The sequence below is a fragment of the Gymnogyps californianus genome, chromosome 5 (assembly GCF_018139145.2).
Source record: "Gymnogyps californianus isolate 813 chromosome 5, ASM1813914v2, whole genome shotgun sequence".
NCBI lineage: Eukaryota > Metazoa > Chordata > Aves > Accipitriformes > Cathartidae > Gymnogyps > Gymnogyps californianus.
The window spans coordinates 698,866-718,153 of NC_059475.1; the positions used below are offsets into that span (position 1 = coordinate 698,866).

The 19,288-nt window shown below is 37.6% G+C and overlaps 1 protein-coding gene across 1 annotated transcript in view; it reads right to left on the bottom strand.

Moving 5' to 3' along the window:
- Positions 1-19,288, bottom strand: part of KNL1 (kinetochore scaffold 1) — a 29,272-nt gene that overhangs the window by 9,111 nt on the left and 873 nt on the right. The window contains 13 exon segments of the mRNA XM_050896961.1: positions 351-466; positions 3,062-3,160; positions 3,287-3,354; positions 4,353-4,497; positions 5,281-10,539; positions 11,975-12,027; positions 12,375-12,412; positions 13,531-13,570; positions 14,034-14,083; positions 14,614-14,675; positions 16,261-16,320; positions 16,565-16,604; positions 17,006-17,075. Coding sequence (XP_050752918.1) covers positions 351-466; positions 3,062-3,160; positions 3,287-3,354; positions 4,353-4,497; positions 5,281-10,539; positions 11,975-12,027; positions 12,375-12,412; positions 13,531-13,570; positions 14,034-14,083; positions 14,614-14,675; positions 16,261-16,320; positions 16,565-16,604; positions 17,006-17,075 — 6,100 coding nt within the window.

A 19,288-nucleotide genomic window follows, 5' to 3' on the forward strand; every position in this document is an offset into this window, starting at 1 on the left:
ACAGATTGTAACCTGTTACGATTCTGCTTTCTATGTTTGATCATTTTTGATACAATTTAAAGTTTTACTCTAATTCTTCTGATGTGCAACTGAAACACCCTATTAGTAAAAGATAAATTACTTGAGGAAAATCAAACTTTAATTATCTCCATAACCACAACTCCTCCCCAAGAGTTAGCCCTCTACCATCTACATCTGTAATAAACTGGCAACCAGCATAAAGTAGGTTAACTATAATTTTTTATTTTTCCCATATGTAATGCATTAACTTTCTTCAGGCCACTTTGCATGCAACCAGAGCTGAAAAAAATAAGATTACTCATATACTCTGTGACTGAAAAGACACTTACTCATCTATCATCTGAGAAAGGGCCCGGCAATCTTCTTCATAAATACGCAGCTTGGGGCGATAAACATATTGACTGTAAATGAGGTCTTCCGGAGTAGGTGGTGCACTGACTGCACACTGGGGAAAAAGAGGGGGAAAAATTGTGAAGAAAAAGAAAAAAGATGCATATTTTTCAGAAACAGTAACTTCCAATCAATTCACATACAGAAACCAGCAAAAGGCCCAGGAGCTTTATTTTTGCAGAACAGGAAAAAGAAAACCCTCATGGAGGCAGCCTGACATACTTAAATGATTGTTTTCATTCTGGACGTGTCCTATTTCATTCTGAGACAAGTTAGTCATATAACCTTAGAGAGCTCATTCCACTTTTATGCCCCACATTTCCTCACTTTTGAGACATATGCCTCATCACTAGAGCTCAACAAAAAATACCAAAACAAAACAAAAAATTGAAAGAGGTTAACTTCCTTTTAGATGAAGACTTGAAAAATACATGTATGTTATCCAGGTAACAGGAGTGCTCTAGAATAAAACAAGATAGCTATGCTTGATTAAGAATCAAAGTTCCCAGTTTTCAACAAGTCTTAGGCACATCAGATAAATACAACGGGGTATTTCAGCAAGCTACTTATATATTGAAGCACATAAATCATTGACATTAATTCCATCCCTTCAGAGAAAGCTTTCAGGGGCTTTTGGGATGGTGGTGGTGGTTGTTTTTTATCAGAGATCGGTCTCTAATGAATAGTATCAGAGTTTTGTAAGCCTGATGAATATTTAGAGACAGCTCAGTATGAATAAATTTGCAAACTGAAAGTGTAAACTAAACTGTAACTGGGATAGCCAGCATTTTAAATAAAAACGGAAGAGATTTAAAAGTCATAAAGGAAGCAATTTAATCAATACAAATTATATTAACTTAGTTGTGATTCTTTTTAATCAGTTTTCATTCTTTTGTCATCACAGTTTTAAAGAACTTTAAAATGGACAGACTTTTCACTTGCGCTTGCTAAGTTGACACACAGAAATTTTATTCGCTCAGCAATGAGGCAATGAAGAAAGGCGGAACATCACAACACCACGTGTGCCCCACAAACATACCAAACCAGCTGTATGCACTGGCTTTCTGCAAACTAACACAACAAGGTCCGCAGCTGCAGTCCTTATTTCCAAGAAGATACCTACATTTCTAATGTGAATAGTCTACTGACATATTTGCCCTGACAACGTGACATCTTACAGCAGTAAGACTTGGTTATACAGGAACCAGTTTTCAACTAATCTGAAGTACTAGAATGAATTTCACAAGCAAAGAATTTTCACCAATATACCATTTTCCACGTGAAGAATATGATCTTGATCACACCTTTTCATACACAGCAACTACTTCACTCTTACACTCATTATCATAAAGACATATTAAAAATTCCTACCAAAACAAGTGTCACGCCACCCATTTGAAAGAAGGAAGATCAAATCTCATTAGAACTTATTTAACATTGAACAGACTACTGAAAAGTTCTCCAGCACTCCAGAATAAGTACGGGCATAGAAGAAGCTCCCAAACCAGTGTCCAAATTATGCAGACACTGCCAAGGTTTTCCACTCCCAAGATGGCTTTTCCATTGCCCCAGTACATTGTTCACTGTGCCAGTAGAAACTGTAGTAAGCAGCAGGAAATGGAAGTATTTGAACTAAATCCCCATATACTTTATTAAATAAATGCTAAGCATTGCAATCTTACAAACAAACTGTTTATGAAACTTGAAACTTTTCCATGTCAGTATAATAATACCTACGTACAGAAAACTAAGCAGCTCATTCATACTACTTCATTAGGTAAGTACCATTCCTGATAAAGATTACGTGCGAAATCCAGACAGATAACAGAGACCAGCCCCAGCATCCAGTCAGAAATTCAGGTGGCTACACAAATATATACAAATAAGTCTGAAACACTAGTCTCAAGAAAGCTTATATATGAAAATAAGGTGCCTTTACTGAAAACAAATTACAAGGGCTTGTTTTCAGGATGATTGCAAAGTAAGATAACTGCCTTGTTCAGCATCAAGTTACTACCAATGAGTGGTACTTGTCTGCATGCAAAAAAAGAAGTTGTTCCCATGTCTGCAAGAATTCAGCAGAAACCTTTCAGGATGAGGGTACTGAAACTGGGTTCAGGCAGAACAGGCTTAAGGGGAAGAAATAAGGAGTAGTAATGTCATGGTGAAGCACTAATGAAGAAGAGAGTAGAACAGGTAGTAGGAGGCAGAGTAGCATTTCAGGATTCTAATTTCAGTGGCTGATGGACATAGTAAGAAGATAAAGTGAAAAGGTTAGACTGAGCTTCTAATTCTTACTTTCAAACTTATCATCCTTAAAACAAGTTAAAAAAGCAAGAATTACTGTATTTATCCAAGAACAGATAATCCTGAATATATGGTATTTTGTGAAGAGATTGAAATCTATTCTATTTTTCAGTACTGAGGAAAAAAAAGCATCAGACTTATCAGAGGTGAACAAGCAGAGAGACAAGAGGAAGCATGCAGTGTCTAACACACTTGTCAAGGTGGAACTGACTCCTGGCTTAACTCATTTAAAGGCCTTTAATACAGACTGGTTAGTTGATAAAAATTAAAAAAAAAAAAAAAAAAGACAACGAATATAATTTAAGGTCAATTATATTATGCATATCAAAGGACAGATACTCACATTGGCTGGCAGATGGCTATGCCGGGGCTTCTGAATCGGAACATGGACTTGAAGAAGTGTAAAAAACTCCCCAACCGTGATAACACCATTCTGAAATTTCTGTAAAGATTAGGAAAAACATACAGATAAGTATATTTTTCAAGCAAGAACGCTTACTTGCATATACACACACAAGTATTTTTCCTGTTAGGACAAGAAGTTAGCATCTTTCAGCTATTTACATACCTCCCGTAAGTTATCTTCACAAATGCTGTCTGTGAGAAGCTGAGACTCCATCTGACTGCTTCGCTGAACTAGGAAAAAAAAAAAAAAAAGAAAAAAAAGGGTTAATAATATTCTTACGGAAATATGAACCTAAGCTCATTAGCTCTAGAAAAAAAAAAGCAATTTAATGTCGAGTTTGACCTTTATGTGTGTTTCCAGTGCTGAATGAAGTAACTGAGGAAACAACTACTTGGGACAAATAAGGAGGACTAGATTAAGAATCTAACGTAAAATAAAATCTATGTCAGAGCGGTAATGAAATGACAGCGTTCACTCTTCTATGGGAGGAAAGCCATATGTAACACACTAAACAGTCATAAAACTGAGGAAGAGACTCCAACCAGTTCACAGAGGGCACCCTGTGTAGACAGAGCCAAGCTGTCCAGGCAAAAACATGGCATTAAGTTCTGAGCCCACAAGGGCTAGTTTCTCACTCAAAGGAAAGAGCCCAGCTTCTACTGGATAAGGCATATGCTTTCACGGTTGCAGGAGGCCAAAATCGGAATTGGTTTTGTAAATAGAGGCAAGATATCACTTACCAGATGATTGGCAGATTTCTGCCTCATTGTTAGGTATCAGCTAATTAGCAAGAGCTAATTAAACCTGAGGGCTGAATCTGCTTAGAGCCTGTCCCTGCAATGCACTCTGAGGAGTCTTTTTCCAAGAGCGCAGTGCTGAGACATGCAGACTCGTTCTGCATGGAACCAGCTTAAAATCATCTTTGGGCCAGCAGAGTTTGAGTTGGGGCTTTGCTCTGTGCTAAGGTAACAGAACTGCCTCATCAGCCCAGCTTGCCCTTGAAAACAAAGCTGTACTTAATTTCTGCTCCTTTTTCTTCCCATCTCGGTTTTCCTTGAACGGCTCGGACTCTTAGCCAGAACGTGAAAGCACGTTGCCTGGCGGGGTGGGAAGCTGTGACACAGGCGTTCAAGGCCGTTCCCAAATGAAATACATGGTACGGGTGGGGCTCTTCCTTGATGAAGCACGAAGAACACAAGTGTTTGAGACCATTACCACAAAGTCTTACTTGTTAATTCTGTGTCAGCCTTAACAGAATCCAGAGAGCTGCTGGTGCTGGCATGAGTACAGTCAGGGCTTTTAGCCGATAGATTTGGAGGATCTTCACCTTCATGAACTTCTACTTGGCTTTGAGACACAGCGCCAAAAGTAACCTAATATTAGCAAGTTAAAGAAAAATAAAATTAAAGGAGTTATATGAAACAATACAAGAGTAAGTTGATCAGTAGTTTATTGTAGTTGTTTCTTGACATTCAGAATGATTTCATTTTTAGTATCGGCATATTTTATATCTAATCAGCATGACAAACCAGCGTGTGGCTAGTTAAGCCATTTCCTACGATGACATATAGGAAGTAAAGCTGCAAAATCCTTCCTTCATTTCTCAATCAAAGCAGTAACCACCACAGCACACTCTTCCAGCTTTTGGAACTAGAAAGTTTCTACTGATGATTACAAACTTATTTTTAAGGTCAGATGAATGTTCCATATTTGCACAGGTTTTCTTAATTCAACTGCAATTTGTGCTGTCTATAAAAAAGTTAATTTAAACTAAACATCCATGTTTGGACTTTAAATAATTGCTTTAGGCCTTACGCTATCATTGTAGCTAAGCAACAACTAGCAAATAGTTTAGTTCAGAGGATTAAGAGTATTCAGTCGAGAAAGGATTGAAAGGATACTAGAGAGAATGATTTAACATTGGCATATCCCTTATTCTGTCTGTTTTGCACAGTTCAGGAAAGTTGCACACATCAACCTGATTCTTCTATTTTGGCAAAACAATGAAAAATACAGGGGACGACATAGCAAAATGACAGCAAACTGGTGGTTAAGAGAAACAAGAAAACCTACCAATAGATCTGCTTACACCCCAAAATCTAAACAAAAGTCCTGTCAGTGTTCACTGTATCCTTATAGTGAGTGAGTAGGCTCACCTGCAAGTCTTGAGAGGCCTCACCATCCAAGTTTTCATCCCTCTTGACCTTCTTTGGACTTTGAAGATCCTCCTCATCTTGTTCCAAAGCTCTTTTTGTGTTGCAAGTTTTTGTCTCTTCAACTTGATTCTTTTCATTGTGGGAGATTTGTTTTTTGCTTATCTCATTGCAAGCATTTTCCACGAGTTCGGAGCTTACAGATTCATTTGAATCCATTTCTTCTAGGCAGACAGGAAGAAATTCTTCTGCTATAAACTGAGAAGGGCTGAAGTTCTGCCTACTAGACTTGTTGTTACCTGGGCTTTCACCAGCGTTTACGCTTCCTTCTGAAACTAGTGCTTCTTTGTCTGAAGATTTTGCATTTATGTCTTGTACACTCGAAACAGAAGGATTTCTTCTGTTCGGTAATTTAGGCTGGAAGATACCTAGAGGGACATTCATTCCTTGATATTTATCCTTAAGTGCCATACCTAAATTTGCATCTATGGGAACAGCTCCAGATTCAAGACATATGTTCTCCTGCTCTTTGGTATAAAATAAATTATTCGTTTCATTTACAGTATTTTTTCCTAACCTCAAGATATCTTCTGGCTGAATTGATGATTTGGGCAACTGGTCAGAAAAAGCAGTTTCAGAAACGGAGAGAACTGCAGATTTCCTTCTAATATTTTTCAGTTTTGAACACACATTTAAAATACCTGATAATTCAGGTGCAAGGGTGGGATCTGTTTGATCTCTTGGGCTCTCACTGACCAAAAGTTGCTTAGTTTGTTCAGAGTTTATTTGAAAGTCTTTTGGAGATGTCTCCCCTTCAGCTGACAGCCCCTCATTTTCATTTGATTCCTTGTTAGAAACTGGAACAAGGCTTGCTCCAGCCAAGCCTAAATCTATAGCTAAATCTTGTCTAGATGAATCATCTTTCAATACTTGGTTTCCCTGAGTACTACGTGCATCTGGAGAACCCTTCAAAGAATCTGATTGCTGGCTGGGAAGTGAAACGTGGGATACCAAATCGCCACTTTCTTCACTGCAATCCATGGGCCCATCACTTGGAAGCTTGAAAGATACTCTCTTTGATTTCAGGTTTTCTGCTGGTATGAGATCCTGCTCACTGCTTACAGGGACAGAATTATCCGTGGGAAGGTCAAGATCCTGTGGTGTCCGCACACCCATAGTCTCTTCTGGAAGCGAGACAGAATAAACGGAATCTGGTGGTGTGCCACTGGGGACTTTGAGAGCTCCTCTGTCACTAGGAAATGCTGAGGCTGATGAAGCAGAAGAGGGAGTGTTGGGCTTACCCTTAGATTTTGTATGATATTCACCATTCAGGTCTTCTGTATGCGGGGAATCCCTTTCATCTCTGCAAGAAGACAACGACACACTACACAAGTCTGGTTGCTGAGTGCTTTTATGTGACAATTTTTGGTTCTGAAATCCATTAATATTGTTATTAACAGCAGTAGTATGGGATGCAGTTATTTCCATGTCATCTTGGTTGTGGGTAGACACAATGGTTTTATCAGCGGGAACTGCAGAAATGGCTGGAATGGACTCTCTGTCCTGTACATCAATTTCAGCACTTAATACAGCTGTATGAGTTCTGGTGATCTCCATATCCTCAGCCAGAGTAAAAACGACCGTTTTGCTATGTGCAACAGCCTCCTGTCCAACCTGCTTAGCCAGGTTTAATCTATCCTCACAAAAGACACTTCCAATACTTTCATCACCAGAGTGAGACTCGGTCAGTTCCATGTCAGCCTGGTAACTCGTAAACATAATCGTGGAAGTTAAAGGAACAGACTGATTGGGTTGCCTACCCTGCAGAGAATTTTCTTCCAAAGCTATGTTATGGGATTTAGTGATTTCCATATCATCCATAGCAAGCATAGTAGCTTCGCTATTTGAAAATGCTTGCTGTCCAACCTCCTTATCCAAGTTCGGTTTATCATCACGTACAACTTTTACGGTAATTTTATCAGCAGAGCAAGACTTGGTAATGTCCACGTCAGCCTGGCTACTTGTGAACATAACGGTTTTAACAGGGTGAGCTGCAGAGACAGAATGAAGCCCTCCCTCATTTTGCGAGACAATTTCATGGCCTATTGCAGCCGTATGGCTCTCTGTGATCTCCATGTCATTATTCTCATCGCTCAGTGAAAATAAAACAGTCTTTTCCCCTGTTGTTCCCTTCAAGCTTTTCCTTCCAGTCCTTTTAGCTGTGTTAAGCATCCCTTGAAATGCAGCCTTTTCCATAGATTTATGAGTTGCAACAGTATCGAGTCTACTTATTTCCATGTCATCATTGTAGGTAAAAACACAAGTTTTATCTCCAGAAATTAAGGATGTGTCATCATTTGAACTTTTGTGCTGCAAAATTATTTTGTTGTCTGCTGAAACTGTATGACTTCTGGTGATGTCCATATCAGCATCTTCTGAAAATATGGTAGTTTTCTCATCTGCAAAAGGCAAATATTTTAAACCACTCACGGTTAACATTTTCTTGCCAGATACCAAGGAGTACACATCGCACGCAGGCTGCTCTTGGCTATTTATTGTCATCGTGACCCCTTTGTTTAAGGACGTTATTTTATTTTCATCTTGAACAAGGTATCCAGGTACTGCTTTTCTTTCTGATAAAACAGCATTGATGTTGTAATCAGGAACCATTACTGCACAGTTTCCAGTCAAGTCCATGTTTTCACCAGAGGGAAACACAACTGACTTTTCTAAAAACGAAGGCAATTGGGAACTTCCCTTATGTGGTTCAGACGTGTTGGCTAGTAAGGGCTCTTCAGCACCCCGTAAGTGCAGGCCGTCAACTGAGTGAGGATTTTTAACATCTTCTTCTGAAGAACCTGTCTTACCAATTGAAAAATCTCTCTCAGAATCTACTCGAGTTGGCAATACTTTGTTTACTACCTTCATGGTATGGGTTTTCTCTTGCCCGTCTGAGTCGTGGCAATCTGCATTTATTCCTAATATTGTTCCAAGTTGTTCATTTCGTTTCATCCCAGAGGGAGCGGGTTTATTATTGGAAATAAATGAACCATTTGGAGCCAAAGGAGTAACAGTTTGCTTATTTGGGTTCATTTTCAAATCCCCACATTCTATTGCTGCAGTCTGATTTGTGATATCTACACCAGAACTACCAGGAAACTGGAAGGTCTGGTTTTGCAGCTGCTTGGATATTACATTATTTTGATTATGATTATTCTCATATTCTTGTACTGCATTAATAGGAGCAACATCAAAGGCAGCAGGATGAGTTTTGGTTATGTCCATGTTTTCATCATCTGAAAACATGCCCATTTTGTCATTTGTGCAGGAAACTGAAGCATTTAGAAAGTTTTTTCCCAAAGGTTGAGATACATCAACTTTTTGACTTTGCAAAGACACGAATGCACTGGTGTCGGTGACAATATTCTCAGGGACTTCTCTCTTTTGCTCTTGTAATGAACACATACTCTTTGCACAGGAACTTGGACCCCTTGCCTGAAAGCTTGTTTTTCCAAGCTTCTTATCAACCATTACCATCTCAAGATCTTTAGTATTCATTTCTATAGCCTGGCTTCTTTTAATGTTCCCATCGATACTGATCCCCTCAAGATTTTCCTTGTCCATATCTAAAGAATTTGCACCTTCACTGACATTTTTGTTCTGGTTCTTTCTTGGAATTATTTTACAATGCATTTGTTTTGCTTCTGCAGTTATCCCATTGCTTTGATCATCAATGACAACAGCATGGCATTTAGTTATTTCCATTTCTTCCTGTTCATTTAAATTGGGAGATGTAGATCTGTTATCAAGAAAATGAGGTTTGCAGGTGACAGAGGTGAACACTCCAGCAGGAGATGCATTTTCAACATTCTCTCCATCATCCTTGCCAACACAGGTTTTAGTCAAGTCCATATCTTCTCCTGAGAATATTACTGTCTTCTCACCTGGCAGAGAAACAAGTTGAGAGTTTGCTAGTCTGTGCTGAAGTCTACTCTTAGAAACACCAGCAGACGCTGAATTTGTACATGAATCAAAACCAACATTCACTGAAGCAGTCCCGTGACCTTGGGTCACTTTTTCGAGTTGTTCATCTGAGCCCGAAGATAGTTCAAGTGCACTATTTTTATATGACACAGAAGCTCGATTATCTAAAGATGTTAGACTCATCGTAATGTCCCTATCACCATGTGCTGGACATCTGTCTTCTACTAGTGAAGAGTTTGTATTAACTGGCTTTTCAAAAGTTTTATGACATGAACTGTTCATTTCTTTCATACTGTCATTATAGATTACATCTGTATAATTCCCAGTAATTTCCATGTCATCACATTTAGAAAAAACAACAGTTTTATCACCTCGGAAGACAGTCTCAGAAGAAATGGATCCCGGGATGGCAGACATTGTTCTGGCCTCTTGTTTAACAGTTCGCAGCACCGTAGGATCTTGTCTGTCTTCAACATTTACTATTTTTTTGTCTGTACAAAGTTGAGGGTCGTGCTGAACAATTAAGTGCTGATTAGATGCTATCTTTAATATAGAATTATCTAACTCTGTGGATGGGAAATCCTTTTTGAAGTTTAGACTTTGATTCCCAACGCTAGAGAAGGGAAAAGACATTTTTGCAGTGTGACTAGTTGTCATATCCATTCCATCATCTACAAATGCCTCAGTAACATCCGCACACAGTAATTGCTCTGGTGGAGCTTCACAAATACCAGAAAACATAGCTTTAACATCAGATGCCTGGCATTTTGTCATTTCCATTCCATCATCTTGCCCTCTAAAGACTTTTGTTACATTGCAGGCGTCCAGTGGTTCATGGGAATATACAAATTCCACCGACGATCGTGCCATGTCTTCTGAGACTTGTGAAGGAACAAAAAAAACATTCTCTTTTTCAGGTCCCTCAATAGGATTGAGTGCCTTTTCATTTGACTTCAAGCTCATCAAAAATTCATTGAAATTTATTTTTTTTACAGTAGTAGCATCTTCCTTCTGTTCAAAAGATGGGCACGAATGGTTTGTAGGGTCAGAGAAAAAATGAAATTCTTTGCTCATTTCTGCCTTTCCATTGTTAGAGTTTAACCCAGCCAGAAACGACGTGATATCTATTTTCTCAGTTTTGTCAGCTTGATTGTTTTTCATATTACGTGTAATCACTGCAGTGTGACTAGCTGTCATATCCATTTCATTTTCATCTGAAAAGATGAGGGTGGTGTCATGCCTATTTGTTCTTTGAATGGCGTTGTCTGCATCATGCCACTAAAAAAAAAAAAAAGGAAGAAATTAGTTACTGACACTTAAAACAAATGATACAAGGGTTTATTCTATTTAAAACAGAAGTCAACTAATGCAGTCCCAAGGTTATAGCTCTATCTTTACATCTTTAAAAAAAAAAAAAAAATTACTGATTTCAGTCCTCCTCATTAAGCAATAACACCTCAAGGAAGGGACGACAACTTAATTATTAGAGCATATCATATTTAAATGGCTTTTTTTGAAAGAATGTGTTTCAGTTTTACTGTTGGGCAAATACTTCTAATCTAAACATATCTTGGTAAACATGGAACAATTACTGAGTCTTACGGATCAGTATTTTCTGTATCTTTACAGTGTGGTTTCCGCCTTTCCCCCCGCCAACTGCAGGCAAAAACTGTGCCCAGCTTATCATGCATGTGCCCCAAAGCAGCAGCACCAAGTTGGATGTTTTAAAAGACTTCTGACTAGGGAGATTTTAGTCTCTTCAATAGAGAGGATTTACAGTTTTAAAGCTGGGGGAAAAAATTGGCGAGTAACAAGATATAATACTATATTTTATCAAATATAATGAATATATTGATTAAGAACAGCTTCATGTTTACTTCGAATTACATATGCTATTTTATAAATGCAAGAAGTAAAATATACTAGAAGCACAACCATATGCATTACCCAAAACAAGGAGAGACAGAGTTTCAATCTGACCTTTATAGCCTCATGGTATACATCTTCTCATCCACACTAGATTTTAACTGTTTTGCTTTGTGGTTTTTTTAAACATCCATTAACAAGAGCTAACGTGTTTTTAAGCCATATCTTTAAACTCAAAAGTCAGAAGCCATTGCAGTAAGGGAGACTCCCTTGACAATTGCTTTGTTTAACAACACGGTGCCATAACATCATCACGGAAGTGTAACACAGTTCAGGATTTCTGTGCAGTTGTGCCTGTGAAGGTCTTAGCTAAGAATTTTGTGTTTTATCACTTGATTCTCATCCTAATCATTGCAATTTGTCTAAAGCTTTTTAACAGCAGGAACAGAGAGTACATTTGTGCATATCCATTCTACCCATAGAAGAAAATATACACAAGCAGAGAGTAATACATGAGAAAAAATACATAACCAGACTTATCTGAAACATAAGCGCCTTTGCATATTCTTACATAAGAATTGAAAAGAATGGAGGAACTAGCTCAGATACTGAAAAGTTAGCAAGCAATTTTAGAAGCAAGAGTTATCAATACTGCAGTATAATGCCTATCAGATTAGGAAAATACTTCAAAACATAGAAGATTAGCTTTCAGAAGAATTTTATGTGAATACAAGGATTCATTTTTTAGGTAGTTGAGTTACATTTTGCATCTTTACTACACAAATTATTGGAATATATTTTGGACACTGATATTTTCAGCACCAAAAAAATAAAAGCCTTCACATACCTCAGTCTGCTGCACCAATGCCTGGATAGGGGCATGAAGCAAAGTGTTCATCCCTGCCGAAAGAAAAGGAAATACTCTATTTGTGGCACTATTTTCTTATTATTTTATCCACTCAGCTGAAGATCTATGCGCTCGTTTTACAAATACCACTGAGTAAGTAAGTGCAAATAAAACCAAATGTATCCTGAAAAATATTTTCAGTACTCCCTTCAGCATGTGGAAGAGCTACTCATACTTCTACAACACAATGCTTGTAAACAGCTTCATGGGACAAAGCCCGTTCATGCAATAGTCGTCTCGGTCAGGAAGATTGTTCTAGGCACGTTAAAATTATTCAAATAGAATCAATAATTTTGAATAAAGATAGTCATTTTGTTATTAAATCTATTGCCAAACTCACCAGTGATCTCACAGGGAACAGCTTCAGGTTCTTCATTTCTACAAAAGGTGGGTTAGGTAAACAGTTTGTTAAAAGATTTCAAAACAGAAAGCTTCAGCAATACACTGAAAAGGCAGAGAATTCTATTGCATAGCTCATACAGGACTGGGCAGCAGATACCAGACACTACTTATATGTCTTCAAAATACTCTAATTTGAGTTGCAATCTTATTTTCCCATGAGATTCTCTCATCTTAGCATGCCACAAGCCATTGTTCAACATACAGATGGCATTTGAATTCCTCAGTGACAAGTAAAAAAAGAGAAAAGATTAATTCTTTATTTTTAACTCAGACCTTCCACTTTTAGTTATGCCTTTCTCTTTGGGAAACTGAAGCTGTGTTCCTAAAGCCTGAAATAATTTCTCTGTGAAACAAAAAGCCAGATACAATGTCCAACTTGTGTGGTTTTCTGTCTAACTTTCAATGCCTTCTGCTCTCCACTGTTTTACTGATTGCCCTTTCAAGACCAAGAAACTTTAGCCAGAGTACTGATTTTTTTATATATATATGTGCATGCACACACACAGAGATATATATGTTACTATATTGGGTTGATACCTTTAAAAGCATGAGTTAACTACAGCTGTACATAAGCTATTTCCTTGCTATATATTTTAAATGTAAGAAATTCCCCTCCACACATAGAAATTGTCTAAATCTGTTATTTTACTTACCAGGTCATTTTAATTTTAAAAATCCCATCTTTGTGTTTTATCTAGACAAGAACTTTGAGGCCAGACTAACACTTTATCTACCTCTGAGGGAAAAAGTTATGGTAATAAATATCGAAGACTATGTCTATCAGATATGGAAACTGGTAGGTCTTTCCTGGAAAACATTCCCAAGCAATCAGCTTTGGAAGGAAGGAGTTTCAAGTCATAATTGTTCAATTTTTCAGAAACTGCTGTCTTTTTGTGAGTGACCAACACAGTTATATGCTTTTTTTGCTGTATCCCTTCTTTCACCAATCAAAAGCACTGAGCAATTTTATATCTAAATAAATACATATGCTGGATTTCTTTGAGGAGTAATATTTTGATGGTTGCATGTCATGTGAAGAAATGTATTTGCAGGACAGAACTCTGTAGTCATGGAAATTTTTTTTTCAAACTTACTGATTAAGCAGGACATCATTCCTTGTATCTGCTGTACACTCTAAAAATAGTAAGGAAATTAGACGTTACAATGTGAGAAGCATGATCAAACCATTCAGAGACAAGAGTAAACTGCACAGAAAAGAATGTTATGAAGTTCTCACTCTTTACGTGCCTTCTTATTGTGGCAAAAACCCAGAGAAGTACTTAAAAATGCATTAGCTTTTCAGATTCTTCCCAGTAATCTTTGACAGAGTGAATACGACATTCTGCTCAGCCTTCTTTTGATCTAAATCCCCAAGGCAGATTTTGTTCTCAGTGCGTTTTGTCTAAGAAAATAATTCCTTTTCTGAGCTACAAGGTCCACAATACCAGTAACTAATGGGTTTTCAGCCAGTCCATGATAAACAGCTGACCATACTGTTCCTTACCCATAACTGACAGAAGTGACTTCTTAAATTCAGGCTAAAATCTTGTTGCTAATAGTCTGCGAATCCTATCAGGAGATGAGAAAGGAGTTTTACCTGTACTTTCTGCCGTGTTATTCTTAAGATCTCGCTGGAAGACTCTGCAGCTAAGAAAAAAACAAAACAAAAGAAAACAACCCAGTTTTTGAAAAAGACAAGACCATCTGTTTTGAAGCAAAGAAAAAAAAAAAGTAGGAAAAAAAAAAAATCAGCCCTAATTTCAATCTTTTCCACATGGTACGTTCTGAAATGAGATATCAAAAGCCAGAAGCTTACTGAACCCAACCATATTTTCCAGCTGGGAGATGCCATTATCATACTTAAGATGGAAATCACTAAAAAAATTTAATGGGAAACAAAAATTCCTAATTATATTAAATTCACTGAACCGTTTTTTTTCCTAGCTAGGAAGAGAAAACGAATAATGGCTCTCTTAGGGCTCAAAATCAACTCAATATAACAACAGTCACCAGTTTGCCTTCACTGAATACTCACAAACGTAGGCAAACAGACATTTTAGGGGATACCAGATTATTACCTACAGCCTGCATTTTAGGAGGTACCAGATTATTACCTATAGCCTGCATTTTATGCTTAAATAAAGGATGTAGATCTACATTCTTCAGATCAAACTTACTTTATGGTGTTCGCAAAGCTGACACGGCGAGAGTTTTTCCTACGTTTTTCTATATTGATATCCTGACAATAAAGAACACAAAACTTTGATATACAGAGAACTGTTCTTATGCCATAAGGCACAATAAGCATAGCTTTTCATGAAACACAAAACCAAACAAAAAACCACACCCCCCTCAAAATAATAATTTATGAGCCCAACAAGTACAACAGATATTTACCAACATCCTTAAACTACTTTATTGTTCTCCAGCTTCTCCTGACATAAAGACACCCATCTCATAAGAAGTAGGATCTAAAGATCACTTTGTGAGAACTGCCTGGTTTCAAACACAAGAAGCACAATGCCACTTATAAGGATTTTTGTCTGGCATATTGTCTGGTATACTAGGGAGAATATATGTAGTTGCTTAGCAATAGCATTGCAGATTTTTTTTTCTTTAGTTTTCCATTACAAAAACTGGAAATAAAATAGTAATAATGGTTTGTCTTTATGGGAGAAAGGGAAGGATTCATGAAAGAATCAAAGTCACCATTTTCCTATGGAAATGTTTAAAAGGTGTCACTGGCTACATGATCATACTAATGCAATGTTACAAGGTATGTAACAATGCAATATTACATATACTGGAAAGCTAATTGATCATACCACTGCTGTGCAGTTGCTTGCAATAAGCTTTCCTAACTAAATAGCTGTCTCAGGACAGCGGAACACTCGTCGTTTAAGAAAACACGAAGTATTAACGTACCAGGCACTACCTGTCCTATGCACATGACTAACAAAGCTTATAAAATACCTAAATTCTTTTTAAAATCATGTCAGCAACACAAGCAGTTATGAATGTCACACTACTGTATGTGATAGTCTTACATTGCTCATTAGCAGCACTGTCCATCATTGTTAACAGGTATTAAAGTTTAAATGAAGACTGTGAGACGCTCTTCATACTCAACCCAGTTTTGAAATACATTTTGTGCATAAACATTTCAGGCTCATATTTCATACTCTAAAGAAGTTACTAGAGGCTTTTTCACTGAAAGCCTTATATACTAAAAATGAGTTTTCAAGTTCTGTAATCAGCGACAGATAAATCATATAAATATATGATGCAACTAGCACATTAGTCCATAGAACACAAGCTAAGTATAAATGGCATTTAAAAAGAAATCCAAACTGAACAGGCCTATAGTTACAATTTCTAAGAAACAACAGACACTATAAACATGAAATATATGCTGTATGTATTTCTGGAAGAAAATGTTTATTTTTTAGCTTTTACTTTAAACAAATTGGCAGGCTAGCTTTTTTTTTTCAGATATAAAACCATCTTACTGGCTATACCAGTTTGTACACTGGTGGATCAAACTTCAAGTCAAATGGACTACAGCAGGAGCAAGTTATCCCTATTAATCTCTGGTTATTCCTCTTTTCTTGATAGAAGAAATATTCTGATGTAAAATAGAAGTATAAGAAAAACTTGATGGATTTCTTATAATATTTAGTACTCCAAACATTATCCTCCTAAGCAGTTATCACAAGAGTGTTTACACCTGCATTATTCTAGTGACACCATTTAATCAGCGACAAGTTGAGGAGCGAACTGAAGGTGCTAAAGAGCATTGGTGAGAAAGGACTTAATAGACCTACCTGCGTCAATTCATTCCCATTTCCCAGATCATCAAGAGGATTTCGTGGAGCCTTTAAAATCTAAAAGAAAATATAATAGCTGAGAAGATCACCTCCAACTACAAGAACTGATTACTTGGCTGGAGAGAGTTTATAAGAGCCACCAGTGCCCTAGTCAATCATATCAATCTAATAGGCTCTGTCTTTGCTTTTGGAATGCTTTTCTTCAACTGTGATGAGAAAACAAGTTCCTCTTTACAGCTTCCCTTTCTTTCCTTCACTCACTCACACGGTTTGCTTTTGAGAAGTGCCTTAAGTTACTCACAGAGGACAGTCGCTTCCCTCTGATGTGCTCTGTATTATCACTGCAGGGGAAAAAAGGGTAACAGGTATTAGGGCATAAACTTGAACCCAGATGTATGTCTTTAAGGTTAATAAATTGATTTCTCCATTATTTTTACAAGTGTGAAATTAAATAAACAAGCTTGCTTGGAATAGATCATTCATTCCAGCACTAGTTCCCAAAAATAAGCTTTGGAGAATTCAGCAGACTGCCCTCCAAACCCCATGGTCAGTTAGTCTCCAGGCAGCCCACTGCTATGAAATTTCCTCAGAGCTTTCCTACACAAAATGAAAGAAACTCCCTGTTCTTTTTCACAATGGAAAACACATTTCATTCAAGAGATGCTGCAGGGATTAAGAAAAGTTTTACCTCTAAATGATAATATTTATACCACAATAAAATTCTTAGAAGGTTCCAACTTACTTTTCCATGTTGGGGTCTGCATAAATCTTGTCCATTTCTGAAGGATGTGCTTTTCCTATAAAATACAGTACTGAAATCCAAAATATTAATGAACCTCAGTAAGAAAATTGCATACAACCACACCTAGATACTAGCCTTAGATGCTATAACTTTTGTCTCCATCTTTCTGTAGTCACCAGGATGCACTGAAGTCTAATAGGCCTCTCAAGTCCACGTTTTCTATTACATGTCATATTATAAAACAACTGTGCTAACAGTTTAAGTCTTACTGGTTAGGCGTCCTTTTATTTAGAGTTAAGATTCTGGTAACTGTTGGAAATAAATGTGATCAAGTCTTATACAAGACAAAGTTTGCTAGTTTGCTCTGACGCACAAGACAATTTTTCAATCACTAATTCTCCCCCAAGAATATCTTATGTCAATGCAAGTAACTCCCACCAGCACAGAAAACTACAACACTTAACAAAAGTTGCATAAGGGGATAAAATGAATTAACCCACACTGACAGGATGCCAGTGCTAACACAGATGTAATATTGCCTAACATTTCTTGTAAACCGCAACAAAATTCAGGGCCTTGAATACCAGGTTAATATTCCTCATAACTTCAGTCTCCCATGGACCTGACAAAGACCACCAAAAAAATGTACCACAGAATTGACACTATAAGATCAATGCATGCAATTTTCTGTGCTATTTCCTAGATTTCAGTGATGATCTTTAGCTACATGCATCCCTCCATCAATAACTACGCAAAGTATACTTACAGAGAGCTATAAGCAATCTGACAGCATTTATCACGTTACATTATTCTCCCCTTGCTAAACCTTGGCAAGCAACATTGTAAGAGAAACCCTTGCCTAAGCAAGGATTAAGTGATTTGTAAAACGGACAATTAAGTTTTACAATTAGAAATAGAGAGATCTGCACAGAACTGCTCAGCTTTTGCATTTCACAGAATCACAGGCTCTCAGGTCTGCAGGGACCTCTGGAGATCATGTAGTCCATCCCCCTGCTCAAAGCTACAGCAGATTGCTCAGGACATTGTCCATTCCAGTTTTGAATATCTCCGAAGAGAAAACCCCACAATCTCTCTGGACAACCTGTTCCATCTTCACTGCATTTGTTTCCCCCCTTATGTTGAAATGGAATTTCTTGTATTTCAGTTTGTGCCCATTGCTTCTTGTTCCTTCGCTAGATACAACTGAGAAGAGCCTGGCTCCATCTTCTTTAAACCCTCCCATCAGGTATTCATACACATTGATGATTGCCCTCTGATAAGCAACATCCACTGCTCTCCCTTGTCCACCAAGCCAGTTACCTCATTGCTGGTGATTTAAACCACAAATTGACTCTTATTTTCCAAGCTAAAACTAAGCCTTATGTAGGAAAAAGAAAGCTCTAGATTTAGCAAAATGCTAAATCACATAAAATGCTATTGCATATTATTGGGATATTGCTCACAAGGTAGAACAGAGTTTGAATTATAGAGGAAGGGAAAAGGAACAATCTTTTCAGAAATACCAGTTTGCTCAAAGATGATTTTTAGGCAGGGCAAGAAAGCACAATGAGAAAAGTTAGCCAACAAATTTCTGTTTGCTTAAAAAGAAAAAAGCACTATTTTGAAAACACCATTACATGTGAAGGTATAACAAATAAGAGTCAGAAAAGTTTTCCAGAATGATGTTGTACTTGTACACAGACGCTGATTTGCTGAAATAAACTTTATTAATTTCTTGTTTTATTTTTGCAGAGCAATTCCTCTCACCAAAGGGGTAGCAGGTTTACATTAGTACCAGTCAAAAAGGTAGTGGGAGAGGCTTTGGCTTTCAGAGCCTGCAGCGCTGAGGCAACAAAACCAAGACACTGCTTTCAGGCAGGCATCCCTGCGGTGGCTCCCCAGGCAGAAGCCGGAATGCTTTGGACGTAAGAACTGCTGCACTGGATCAGATTAAACACAAGGAAGAAGTGACAGAGAAGATGGCCATGCATACAGGTGTCTAGAGAAGAGCAAAAGAACAGAGCGTGGCTATATAAAGCCCCGTTTAGTCTGCTAGGAGTCTGCTATTAGTGGGTCTATTAATCTGGAATTCACGTCCCAATCAACATGCTCAGTAGTCATTCTCTAATCCTTCTGTGAACTTATTTACATATCTTTGACCTACAAGCATATGGCAGGGAGTTGAAATGCTTTGTTATTCTGTTTATGAAAAAGCATCTCTTTCTGTTCTTATATTTGATAGTTAAGTACTTCCCAGTTCCACACTGTGAACATGAAGAATCA